At 56.9% G+C, this 13,290-nt stretch overlaps 1 protein-coding gene across 2 annotated transcripts; it reads left to right on the top strand.

Moving 5' to 3' along the window:
* Window positions 1–163: 163 nt before the first annotated feature.
* Window positions 164–6,062, top strand: MS4A15 (membrane spanning 4-domains A15). 2 transcript variants are annotated; one of them, XM_081797406.1, is made up of 5 exons: window positions 164–326; window positions 1,602–1,658; window positions 3,562–3,654; window positions 3,988–4,101; window positions 5,031–6,062. In XM_081797406.1, the coding sequence occupies exons 1-5, from the start codon at window positions 258–260 to the stop codon at window positions 5,145–5,147; spliced, it is 450 nt and encodes a 149-aa protein (XP_081653532.1). In that variant the 5' UTR covers window positions 164–257; the 3' UTR covers window positions 5,148–6,062. The 2 variants fall into 2 exon arrangements, with proteins under 2 accessions (XP_081653532.1, XP_081653531.1); XM_081797405.1 differs by lacking the exon at window positions 164–326 and having other exon boundaries at window positions 1,225–1,658.
* Window positions 6,063–13,290: the final 7,228 nt, after the last annotated feature.

The following is a 13,290-nucleotide window of genomic DNA, read 5'->3' as shown; positions in this document are numbered from 1 at the left end:
TGTGGGAGCTGGCTTTCCTTCTTAAAACAGTCTTTCAGGGTTGCTATGAGGATGTCTCTTCAAAAGAGCAGAATCCGAGTTTATTTCCGAGGGGCGGGGAGTTCGCGGGGGCGCGCAGGGCCCTGCCACCCTCTCCCCGCGGCCGGCAGGGGGCGGTGTGGAGCCGGCCCGCCAGCCTGGTTGAGCCGCGCGGGTTCCCGCAGACCGTCCAGATCCTCATCGGCCTCATCCACCTGGGCTTCGGCAGCGTGCTGCTCATGGTCCGCCGCGGCCACGTGGGGATGCTCTTCATCGAAGGCGGCGTCCCCTTCTGGGGAGGAGCCTGCGTGAGTGCCGGGGCCATCTGGGGCTCACCTCTCCCCTCTGCGCCCGCCCCCCTACATTCTTTTGGGCACAGCCATCCGAGCGAGGCAGGGGCCTGAGTCTAAATCTAACTCCTAATTGCAAACCCTAATCATAAACCTAAACTAGACACCACTCCTGCCTGGGAAAATCTCCCAGCAAAAAGCCTGCCACAGAGAAGGCTCCCAAAAAGAATGGGATGCAGGGGATGAGGGCAGGGATAAAGGACAGTAACCACCTGTATTACCTGGATACTAAATTCACCCCGCATCCAAACCGCAGCCTGCAAAAACCCTTCAACTGCCCTTGTGGGTCCCAGCCCCCCAAGAACTCTGTCCACTAGGAGTCTGACCAGCTCTGAAGCCCCCCAGTCCATTCCTCTACCCATACCCCAGCCAGCTTAGTCAGCACCCCCACCCCCACGGTCTCCCGCAGCAGAATCGGGGAGCACATGGTTAGTGGTAAATCTCCAACATCAAAGAACACTCCAGGGTTCACACAGCCCCGACTGCGCCTGCGTCTCCCAGCTGGCCCGGGAGAGTAGAGGCTTGGGAGTGAGACCAGTGGAGTCTGAATCCCAGCCCCACTGCCACTGCGTCTCACCATGGAGTCCCTTAGGCAAGTTAGGCAATCTCCAGCCTCAGCTTATTCATCTAAAAAGCACAGTCCTGGGGCGCCTGGGTGGCTCAGTTGGTTAAGCAACTGCCTTCGGCTCAGGTCATGATCCTGGAGTCCCGGGATCGAGTCCCATATCGGGCTCCCTGCTCGGCAGGGGGTCTGCTTCTCCCTCTGACCCTCCTCCCTCTCATGCTCTCTGTCTCTCATTCTCTCTCTCTCAAATAAATAAATAAAATCTTAAAAAAATATATATATATTTAAAAAGCACAGTCCTGGCCCTACCTACCCCAGAGTTTGAGGACATCCAAAGCTAATGCATGTGGGAGCTGGTTACCAACCCTTGATTCTGCAGCAAACGGTGACTAACACTTTGTAACAATTCCCCCTTTAGAGAGAGCCAGATTTGCATGACATGTGAATGATGTCACTGAACACATGCACCCTTGCCGGCTATGGCCCCAGTTCCCCAGGCGGACCCCCTAGTAACCAGGGGACACCCTTACAGAGAGATCCCAGGAGGCAGGGGAGGTGACAGCCAAGAGGCTGCTGCCCTCTCCCTGGTCCCGACAGAGCCCAGGCATGGCGTGGCCTGCCCAGTGTCCCTGCCAAAGCCTCACCAGGGTCCCCTCTTCCTCACACAGTTTGTCATTTCTGGGTCGCTCTCAGTAGCAGCCGAGAAGAGCCACACCAGCTGCCTGGTAAGTCGGAATGGGGGACCCAGGGCCACGACTGATTCCCCTCTACTCTGCCTCTCCCATCCGTTCACTCATTCAACAAATATTTCCTGGGGGCCTGCTGAGTGACAAGTGCCGGAGGACACCCAGACAGCCCTGATACGGGACAGGAGGAACCAAGATGCACTTAGCAACACAGGGCAGAAAGTGAGGGTCCACAGACCAAGCGCTCATGGTCATTCAGAGAAAGGAGAGATCAAAAAGGTCTCTTGCAAGAGGAGATGGCTAAGCTGCACCTTGTATTTAGAAATACGGAGGGACAAGCACGAGAAGGCTGGGAGGGGTCATGGGCAGGGGAGCTGAGGAAACCATGTGCGGCTCCATGTGACCAGGGCAGAGGTCTGCGAAGGCAAGTGGAGAGATGCACTGGGTCCACGTGGTGGAGGCTCGGACCCCTCTGTGGGCAGTGGGAGGCAATGGGGGCTTTGAATGGGAGCGCATCCAGCACGCTCCAGCTCAGAGAACACAGCAGCGAAGGTCAAGTTCCTGCCCTCCTGGAGCTTACACTCTGGTGTCTGGTAAGACACCCAAAACCAAGTAACAAAGTAGTTACAGAGCAGGAAAAGTGCCACAAGGGAAGAGTCATTCTGCTCAGCAAGGACAGTTTGAGTTCCCGGAACAGATGTCACTGAGCTCGCTGTTCAGAAGGAGACAGTCACAGAAGAGCCTGGGGACCAGCCTCCCAGGCAGGAAGACAACATGGGGAAGAGCCTGGGCAGGGGGACAGAAGAGCCAAGGCAGATTACTAGAGGTGATGGAGGACACAGCTCAGAGGGGGAAGGGAGGGAGAGGAGTCAGGACCTAGAGGGCACTCTGGGATTTATTTTAAGGGACACTGTTTAAGGGAGACCACTGAGAATGGAAGGGGGGATTCCTTGTCCTACTTGCATTCTTGGGAGCTCACCAATGCTGGGCACTGGGTGGAAAATGGATCATAACCAGGATTGGACTCGGGGACCCCCAGGCCGTAAAGTCCAGGAGTGCAGGGACTTGACTTGTCCCCAAGCTCACAGGACCTGGGACAATGCCTGGCCGAAGCAGCTACTCAATAGTACTTTGTTGGCTCTGGTCTCCATGACTTCCTCAATGTCATTAAAAAAAGAAAGAAAGAGAAAAGAAAAGAAAAATAAGTGTCAGGGATCTTTGAGCTTGAGAAGGTCCTGCAGTCCCAGCCCCCCACGAGTGGTCTCCAATTTAAGGCCAGGGCTGTTTAGCCACAGGTTCCCGCTACTAGATCAAAAGAGCATTAGGTTCTGGCTGCGACGGGAGGGTGAGCCCTGAGTGGTCGCCTGGACAACCCAGAGATGCCCTTGCCCTGAAGCCCTAGGCCTCCCCGTGAGGGTCTGTCCTGCCTTCACCTCAGGGTCCTCCACACCTGCCTCTCGTTGTCCCCTGACCAGTGCCCCCCAGGATCTGTAGCACCTTGCTCTGCCCACCCCCACCGGAAGCTCATGGCAATGACCCCATCACCTCTCCCAGCTGGGCCTCAGTGTCCACAGCAGAAGGCCTCCCCGACTCCAGCCCCTGGGACAGCTGCACCTGCAAGGTGCTTGGCGCGGGGGTGGGCGCAGTCAGGGTGGGCCAGGAGCCTGCGGCAGACAGCGCCCAGAGAGGCCACGGAGGAGGTCTGCCCGCCCTCAGCAGCTTCCAAGATGACAGAGGTAAGGGAGGCTGCAGGGCCAGCCCCTGAGGCCCCAGGGGAGAAGGAAGAGGGGCCAGGAAGGACACCGCACACATGGCAGGGTGGTCCCTGTGCCCTGGCCACCGGACACCATGGCAGGCAGGGCTGCTGCCTCCTTCCTTTCTCCTTTCTCCTCCTGGCCTCTTCCCTCCGCTCCTTTCCCTCCTGTCTCTCGCCCTCCTGCAGGTGCGGAGCAGCCTGGGGACGAACCTTCTCAGTGCCATGGCGGCCTTTGCGGGGACAGCCGTTCTGCTCATGGATTTTGGTGTCACTAACTGGGTGTGTTGTCAGACGCCCCCAGGAGTGGGAACACTCAGAGCATGTTAGAGCCACATCCAGGAGGTGGGGGAAGGCGGGAGTGTGCGGCGCGGGGAGGCCCAGGGCTTGCCAGTCCGGAGAGACCCCATGCGGATATTGAGCCCCTGACCTACTCCAAGAGCGGGCCCGGGGGCGGGGGCCACGGAGGGCAGCCCAGTAGAGGGAAGGGGAGGGCACAGGACGGGCACTGCCACGCCTGGCTGTGTGACCTCGGGCCAGTTACTGTCCCTCGGCGGCCCTTTCCTCCTGGGCTCTGGAGCACTGGGCTTGCCTTGACTGCGGGTGTGTCCCCAGGATGTGGGCAGGGGCTATCTGGCCGTGCTTACCATCTTCACCATCCTCGAGTTCTTCATCGCGGTAATTGCCACCCACTTTGGGTGCCAAGCCACCCGCGCTCAAGCCAACACGGTGAGTACCGCCCGCCCCCTCCCCCCACGTCCACACAGAGGTCCCAACCGCGGCCTCTGAGGAAGGCTGTTGGCTGGAAGGCTCCTCTTCCAGCCTCTTGCTTCTTCCCTCGGGCTAGCAATTGCGAGGGACTGCGCTCCCATGCGCCCCCCACTCTCCTACATGGTGCATCGGGGACCCCGGGAAGTCTTTGGGGAAGATGGAACTCTTCTCCTCGCGGCCACAGGGGGCGCCAGCACCAAGGGGCCAGCTGCTCTGTGAGCCTGGATGCAGAGCGTCGGGAGGTCGGGGCGCAGGGGACCCGGGGCGGTGCTGTACTCGGATGAGCGGGGCCCTCCAGGAGTTCACAGGCCTTGACGCAGACGGGGCAGCACCAAGCGCAGCACAACTCGGGGAAATTAGCTTAGCTTCCCCAAATCTGGAGGACAGCGAAGACGGAAGGAGGTGGAGGAGGGCACTGGGGGACAGTAAAGGCGGCCTCAGGCGAGAAATGCAGGCCCTAGGGTGTGAGTGCTGCTCGGGAGGTGGCTTTTTGCAAACTGCAGGTGAGGCCACTGAAAGGCTTTGTGCGGAGGAGTGCGTGCTGCCAGGGAGCGAAACCAATCCGGAGGGGTCGCCTTAACCCTTGAACCCCCGAGAGGGAGCCAGGGCAGGGGCAGCCCAAGGAGAAAGAACGCCAGACCTTTAGCTCCTAGAGAAGTGCGACTTCTCTCTGTTTTGTTCACTGCTGTACTCGCAACGCCTGGGTCATAGTTGGCCCCCCGTAAATATTTTTGAAATATTCGTCGAACAGATGAGTCGGCCAATTCACTGACGGAATTCAATACGAGGGCGCTGTTCTCAGAATGCCCACAGGGGGGCACTGTTGCAATACCGCCCGGAGGCGCCGGCGCCCTCCACGACTGTTGGGGGTTCTCTTTTCTTTGCAGCCTGTGATTTTCCTGCCCAACGCCTTCAGCACTGACTTCAACATCCCCAGCCCCGCAGCCTCTCCGCCCCCCGCCTACGACAATGTGGCATATATGCCCAAGGAGTCATCAGAGTAGAGGTCACTCCGCGGGCTTGGAAGCCAGGCTTTCCCCTGGGGGCCCCAGCCTCTCCCCGCCCCCACCGCGTTAACCTAGGGGCAGCCCATCCCCCCACCCCATCGTCACACATTGTGGCACCCAAGTGAAGCGTTCCCCGGTGACGTCTGTCCCACACATCTCCCTCGGTGGCTTCTTTCCTAAAAGAGCTAGTTGATGTCAAGGGTGTGTGTCCCTCAGCGTCCTGGGCCCTGTCACCCTGCTGGGAATGTCCCCACGTGCAGCTCTGCATTTCTCTCTGCTCATGGGGAGGCAGCTCTGGCCTCGTTGGCAGACAAGTTCAATGTCCTCCCTCAGGCCTTGGGACGATCTTTAATCTCAGGAGCCCAGAATTCTCCAGAAAAGAGTACGGAGTCCAAGTGCTGAGGCCACACAGCTGGCCGTGGCCTGACCTCGGGTCCCCAGGGCCCGGGACCAGCTCTGTGCTTTGTCATCTGCTGCTGTGTGCCATGGGCCTCAGTTTTCCTGGAAACTCAAGCATTAACTAGATGGCATTTAAGGCCCAGCTCCCCAGGACTCCCCGAAGTCTTGTTCTAAGTCAGGCGATACCCCCCGCATGCCCCTGGAAAAGCTCATTTTCCTTATCTGTAAAATGGAGTCAGTATTGACTCCAGCCCTGCCCACCTCCCAGGGTTGGGGAGGCTTCAGGGGACTGCTGAAGCCAGCCCGGGGCACCCCAGTCAGCATCCACAGGTGCACAGCCATGGCGGCCCCCTCCCCACCTCCCCCTAGCCTGAGGAGCAGAGCTGCCCCTGCAGGTTACCCCTGCGGGCTGCGTCTGGGGCAAAGGAGACACCTCTACCCAATGTCAGAGGTCCCGGTGGATGGTGGTTTCCACACCACAGAGGGAAATAAACAGTGTGGCTTACAGTTTGAGCTGGTCTCATTGCAATGACTTTTTCTTTTTAACCTTGGGGGTTTCGAAGGCTTGTCCCATATTTATCAGAAGACCTGGGTCCCGTTGTCACAGAAAGGGGGCATCTCTGGGAGCTGGGGTCTGTGTGGTGTGATCCTGGCACTTGGTCTCTCCCCACCTGAGCCCAAACAAGCAGGCATCCATAACCCCATTCTACAACTGAGGACACGGGAGCTTGAAGAAGTCAAATCAAGTGCCCAGGGCCACCAAGCTAGTAAGAGGCAATGCTGGAATTTGAACTCAGCTCCAGCTAACGTCAGAGGCCCTGTCTCACCACACGGCTCCCCAGGTCCAAAACCAAGTGCTTTCCACCAACCCCTTCCCCTCCTTCCTCCTGCTTCTTCATCCCAAAGACTGGGATGGAGCTGCATTTCTCAGCACCCCCACTTCTTCATCTAACAAACTCCTGCGCCTCCTTCAAAACCCTGTTTTAATGTTGCCCTCTCTGTGAGGTCTTCCCAAGGGCAGGTGGTTGGCTAGTGCCATTCAGCCATCTGCCCTCTTTAAGGAAGCTCTGGTTCCCAGGCTGTGCGAGTGCAGAGGTGGAGTGGGGTTATAACCAGCTTCGACTCTCAAAAGCAATAGACGAGACTGGAGGACTCGGAGCCGAGAGTTTTGCCCAATTAAATTTTGTGAGTGTGCAAATGCAGCGTGTTCCAGTCCCTCCCAGCCTAAAAGGTCTGTCTTGACCTCGGAAAGCCCTTCCACCACGGCTTACTTTTCTCTTCTTGATGGAGTCTGCTTCCGCCCCTCCATCTCACTCTGCCAAAATCTCTCTCTCCAAGGCTGCTGCCCTTGACCTCATCGTCACCAAGATCAATGGGCTTTTAAAAAGCCTTGTATGAATAATAACAGCTCCATCAATCCCTCAAGTTCACCTATCCTGGACTCGTCTGTGCACTCCACGCTCTTCAGCAGGTGCTTATGGAGTGTCCACTGGGTGTCCAGGCTCTGGGGATACTGGCCATGAGCCAAAGTCCCTGCTCTCGTGGAGCTTACATTGGCCATCTGTCACCACCCTGACTGCTCCCAAATCTGCCTCCCCCCTGGCGTCTCCTGTGAGCCAGCTTCAGCATCTGCTATCATGTCCCACAGCACAAGCCATTTTCCCTCCTATGTTCCCTGTGTCCGTCAGGGCCCAGGCAGAAGCCGAGGGCCACTCTTGGTCCCCCACCCTCAGCCTCACATATAATCACCTCCACCGGTTCTCCTTGCTCTTCTCAACTCGATCCACTCTCTCCAACCTCCTCCAGCACCTTTGGACTACTGTCATTTCTCACCTGTGTCGTGACATCAGCCTGCTGACTTAGCTTGTGTCCCCATCTGTCAGCTGGCCCGGCGCATCTCTAGGCTAGACAACAGCCAGAGGGAATTGCAGGCACAGAAGTCATCCTGTCACTGCTCTGCCACTTGAGGCTCTCCTTTGCCCTGAGGCTAAAGTCCAGACGTCCCGCAAAGTTGACAAAGCACCGGAGACAAAGCCTGCTCACCTCTCTTGTCTCCTCCCACCCTCCTCCTGCACTTGAACCGTGGCTGTCCTGAGCCTGGGGACTCCTTCTCCCTGGAGTGCAGTCCCCTGGCTGCCCCCCATTCTCCTGTCTGTCCCACTGAACTCCCAGCCACCTTCAGACCTCATTGTAGATGCCGCTTCCTCCAGGAAGGCTTCCGTCTCCTCATCCTTCTCTCCCCTGTCTAGTGAGGTGGCCTCTGCTGGGCTGTATCCCACACCCCCCTATCCAGGGTCATGTCTCTTCTCCGCCACACAGTTGCTTGCTTCCCTGACCATCTTCCCCACTGAACTCTCTCAGTTTCCTGTTGCTGTGGTAACAAATGACCACAAACTTAGTGTTTTCAACAGCATGTTTATCACCTTACAGTTCTGGAGGTCGGAAGTCCTAAAATCAAGGTATTGGCAGGGCCGCGTTCCTGGTGGAAGCTCCGGGGGAGAAGCTGTTTCCTTGCTTTTCCAGCCTGCAGGGACTGCAGCACTGGTTGGCGTGTGACCCTGTCCTCCCTCCTCCAAGCCAGCAGCCCCGCCCCTTCCCGTCACTCTCACGGATTCTGCTCCCCTTGCCCCCCTTGGGGAGAGACCTTGTGATTATACGGGGGCCGCCGGGTAGGCCAGGATAATCTCCCCCTCTCGGGATCCTTCACTGAACCACACGTACCCAGTCCTTTGACTGTGGAAGGTACCAAGTCACAGGTTCCAGGACTAGGATGGGGCACATCCCTGGGGACCATTATTCTGCCGGTCACAGCGTCCGAGCTCCTCAACGGCAGGGCAGTCCCTCCTGCACTCCTGGACCTCCACACATAGCGGTGTGCCTGGCCCATCCTAAGTGCTCAGGAGAGCTTCTGTGAATAAGGGAGTCCATTAATGAACAAGGGTGCATGGTGGTGTGCACACACGTGCGTGCGTGTGTGTGTGTGTGTGTGTTATATGTTGTATGGGACTGAGTGGTGGAGCAGAAGCCTCTAACCCCGTGAAAAACCACAGCTTCTAGAAAAATGTTCATCCCACGATTAAGGAACTAAAGGTGTGGGTGATAAATAGGGCAAAGCACCTGCTGACAGGTGCACACACCGCGGGAGGTCACTGGGCACAGCCAGCCTGGAGACTGCGGTGGGTGGGTGTGCCACCAGGAGAAGTGGGCCTTCCAGAGATGCTGATGGCCCAGCTTACTGCTCATGGAAGGGCTGCCCAGCCCGGCAGGCCTGAGAGAAGGTGAGTGACCTTGCAGTGGGCGTGACAGCTAAGTGAGCGTAGGGCAGGTTGCTTTCCACGTGGCTGTGTGACCTGGGGCAGGCATGACTGCTGGGTGTGAGGGACCCCCATGAGTGCATGGTGACGATAATGCCGGAAGCATTTTAATATTCTAACTCATGGAACTCTTTAGCAACTCCCTCCAGGGGTATTGTTATCCCCACTTTGCAGAGGGGAATACCAAGGCCAAAGGGTCAAATAATGCACCCTGGGTCTCACAACTATGAAGTTGGTAGAATCAAGGTTTGAACTCAGGCAGCCCAGACCCAACATCAGCTCCGAAGCGCTCTGCTGTGCTCCAGCAAGCTGACGTCGGCAGGATGGCCATCAGGAGCGGCCGCTGGGCTCTGTCTGCATCCTAGCCCACCCTCGGCATGGCGAGGTGGAAGGAGAAGCCAGATGGGAAAGGAGCCCAGGGAGGGAACCCCCAGAGCCTCCACCTCAGGATCTGTACACCCCAAGAGTGCAGCGCCATGCTCAGGGGCAGAACGGGGACAGGGTGCCTGGGCCCCACCCGATAGGCTGATACAGTTTGTGGGCCTGGATCCTGAGTCACACAAATCAACCATAATAAGATGCTCCTGAGACCATCGGAGAAACTTGAACACTGACCAGATATTTGAAGCCTAGTAGGTAGCAGAGGTTGGGCAAGAGATGTTTCTGTGCCACGGAGGAGCATGGTTATGTAGACACACAGCGCACTGCACTGGGCGTCATTCCCCCCCACCGCCCGCCCCGGGGCACCAAAACTCCAACGCGCTTTGTTTAGTTATGACATGTGACCATAGTCTTTTTTTTTTTTTTTTAGATTTTATTTATTTGACAGAGAGAGAACACACACAGAGGGAGAGGGAGAAGCAGGCTTCCTGCTGATCAGGGAGCCCAACGTGGGGCTCGGTCCCAGGACCCCGGGATCATGACCTGAGCCAAAGGCAGATGCTTAACCCACTGAGCCACCCAGGCACCCCTGATCATAGTCTTTTTAAAGAGTCCTTATCTTTTAGAGATAAACACCACGATGTTTACAAACCATGGGATGCCCGAGTATTGTTCCCCGATGGGGGAAGGTTGGGAGCTGACACATAAGGTCCCCTGTGAGCCCCTGACCCCTGCAGCCCGGGCGATGGACCATTCTCTTTACTTTTGGAAATGTGTGAAAGGATCCAAAATTAGAAAGGTATTTTAAAAGGCTCAACCTGGGACTCTATGAAAGATTTACAATCAATCATCTTCACGCCATCTGTCCTGCACTGTAAACAGATGGAATTGTCAACAGGTGCAGTTTGCCAAAGGAAATTTGCAGCTGTAAAGAGGGTGCAAAGATTTTCACCCGCCTGGGTTTGGGGGGTGGGGAAGATGCTGGCCGCTCACGCTGCTGGGCATGAAGCAGAAGGTGGGGCCAGGAGGGAAAAGATCCAAAGTCTAACATTAAAGGATGTTCTGATCTTCTGGTGCCGGGTCTGTGGGGCTGAGGTGGATCCGGGGGACAGAGCATGGCCGGAAGCTCTGAATGGAGGTCCCAGGGCCAGGTGAGTGGTCCCCCGCAGCAGGAACAAGGAGGGGAGTGTCTTCGGTCAGATTCTATCATAGCAGAGCCTGAGATGAAGATCTTGGGCAACGGGTGTATGGGGGAGTGCTCTCGAGAGAAAAAGAGCGAAAAGCAGGGCAGGGCAGGTGAAGCAAGCCAAGGACAGAGAGGGTTTCAGCTGACTGCGAGCTTCAGCCTGATCCCACTGTCAGCTGGTGCTCAGGAGCACTTGCTTGGTCCCACCTTGAAGCCAGGGGACTGTCCCTTCATGCCCCACTGGCTGCAGGCTGGGGGGGAGGGGCTGTAACTAAACCCCCAGGAGGGAGCAGTTACAGCCCTTAGCCCCAAGCATTACAGCAGCTGGTAAAGGGCGCCCCACCCCACCCCAATAAATGGGCAGTGGGGGGCACCAAGAGCATCTACCCCAGGGAGGAACTCACTACCTAGAGCCCATCCTGCAGCCTGCTGGGAGGGGTCATAGCGACTTCCATTCCAATCCCAGAAACTCACACACACACACACACACACACACACACACACACACTCTTATGAGGAAGCAGAGCCCCAAAGAGGGGAAAGGACTTGCCCAGGACCACGCAGGGCCAGTACTAGAGTCCAGGCCTCCTGACTCCACCCCAGAGCGAGGCCTCCGTGTCCTGCTGGCCCCTGGGCTCCTTGCAGGGGACCCTCCCCTGTTTTTTAACTGGCAGCCACTAAAACCACATCCTCTAGGGCTGGCCCACCAGTCCCCCACCAGCCCCTTGTCACACGGTGTGACTCAGTATCTCTCAATTCCTGCCTGTCTCTGCTTGACGCACATGCACACACACGTGCGTGCACACACACATGCGTGCACGCATACACACACGCACACACCGGTGCGTGCACACACATACACACATGTACTCATACACACGTGCACGCATACACACACGTGCACACATATACACACGTGCACACATACACACGCGCACACCGGTGCGTGCACACGCATACACACATGCACGCATACACACACGTGCACACTGGTGCGTGCACACGCATACACACGTGTACATACATATACACATGAACACACACAGAGACACACACATGCATGCACACACACCCTCAGAAGCTACCCTGTCCTCTAGGCCTCCCCAGCACAGACTGATCAGGGCCTCAGGTTTTCTGTCTGCTTGACCACAAACCTCCCATTGTCAGATCTCACTCGCTATTGCTTGGGTCCCTGTGGTGTTCAGCTCAGACTCCACAGATGAATCTCAGACCACCCAGCACACTCAGTACACCCAGTCCTCTCCTTTCCTTGCCACACCTACCCCCTTCCCCAGGAGCCCCAAACTCTCGCACCCCTTCCCCCCATGATCACCCCTGAGGGCAATAAGGACAGGATGGGTCAAGTCCTTTTTTTTTTTTAAAGATTTTATTTATTTATTAGAGAGAGAGTGAGTGAGCGGGAGAGAGCATGAGCCAGGGGAGGGGCAGAGAAGCAGACTCCCCGCTGAGCAGGGAGCCCAATGTGGGACTAGATCCCAGGACTCTGAGATCATGACCTGAGCTGAAGGCAGATGCTTAACGACTGAGCTACCCAGGCGCCCAGGATGAATCAAGTCTTAATAGAGGAATGGATGAAGACCAAGTGGAGCCTGGGTGGTGGGATTCCAGGCATGTGACAGGCTGATGTTTGCGGAGCGTTTGCTATCTGCGAGGCCCTGCGCATTGCAGACATTATCCCATTTAATCCTTATAACACCCCACCCCCTCCCCTGTGCCTGGGAGAGGCATTAACACCCCGCCCCCCAGGGGACAAGGAGATAGTGAGATGTCATCAACCTGCCCAAAGTCCAGGCTCCCGGGAACACAGCCAGGATCTGAGCCAGCCTTGCCCATGTCCAGCGCTCATGATGTGATCCACTCTGCTGGGGGCTGGAGGGGGCTCCCCAGCTCAGTCCCTGTTGGCCCTGCCTTCCAGGAGCTGAAGGACCAAAAGGAATCTGGGCCCTGGTTGGTTCCCCTGGGGATGCCAGGCTAGCTGAGGGATGGGGGAGGGGCCAAGGCCAAGAGGGGAGAGTCAGCCCACCTCCACCCGGGCAGCCCTGCATGGGGTTCTGGGGGAACAGAGCGCGGAGGGCGGGGGCAACAGGGCATGAGTCTTCTAAGGACTCGGAGGTCACGCCCTCCTCGGAAGGTGGGAACCTCACGGCAGACAGGCTGTCCCTCTAGTTCTGCAAGTCCCGCCCTCAGCACCCCTCCCTCCTGGTGGCAGGATGGCTCTGCAGCAGCTCCCTGTCCCATGAGAGACGTGGCCCCTAGAGATCACAGTCCAATCCCTACCTCCACCACCAGATGCACAGAAGAAAACCAGTGGGAGGGCAAAGAAGGCCAAAAAACCCCTTGAACCAGAAATTTGTTAGTTTAAGGCCACTTTGCCCAAAAGCGTTCCCCCCAGAACCACTGTAGAATCAACAGACTTTGAGAAAAAACTTCCATAGCCAATTAAGTTTGGGTAATGCCCTTAATATCAAAATAGAGTACTCCTCTGCAGGAATTCTCAGGACCTTTACTATGCTAAAGGGGGGGAGGGGGGAGTTGATATCCAGAGTTTCCCATTCTTATTTGACCATGGAACCCTTCTGTTGCTGATCTGTTGGGACCAGTGTTCCATGGCACACACTTTGAGAAAGGTTACTCTGCATTCTTGAATACAGCTCCCAGCTGGATATTTAAATGCTTCCGGCTGTCACATTCCGGAAAGTGAAAGCCCAGGCACGAGGCACACCTCCAGTGGCCGAGTGCTCACTATATCCCTGGACAACCTATTCCATCCAAGACCCCTCTGCTAACAAGGCTTCCCTTTTTTTGTGCTTCCCAGTGGTGTCCAGGCTCAGGTCCATGC

This window comes from Leptonychotes weddellii, chromosome 11 (assembly GCF_054177405.1).
Source record: "Leptonychotes weddellii isolate Sample4059 chromosome 11, ASM5417740v2, whole genome shotgun sequence".
Taxonomy (NCBI): Eukaryota; Metazoa; Chordata; class Mammalia; order Carnivora; family Phocidae; genus Leptonychotes; species Leptonychotes weddellii.
This window is presented reverse-complemented; position numbering and strand designations above follow the sequence as displayed.

Bases quoted from the DNA above. Each gene is read 5' to 3' on its own strand.
- MS4A15 (XM_081797405.1), top strand. From the start codon at position 1,413: ATGGCCCCAGTTCCCCAGGCGGACCCCCTAGTAACCAGGGGACACCCT. The intron at 1,659-3,561 runs GTAAGTCGGAAT...GCCCTCCTGCAG, and splicing joins AGAGCCACACCAGCTGCCTG to GTGCGGAGCAGCCTGGGGAC. The intron at 3,655-3,987 runs GTGTGTTGTCAG...GTGTGTCCCCAG, and splicing joins ATTTTGGTGTCACTAACTGG to GATGTGGGCAGGGGCTATCT.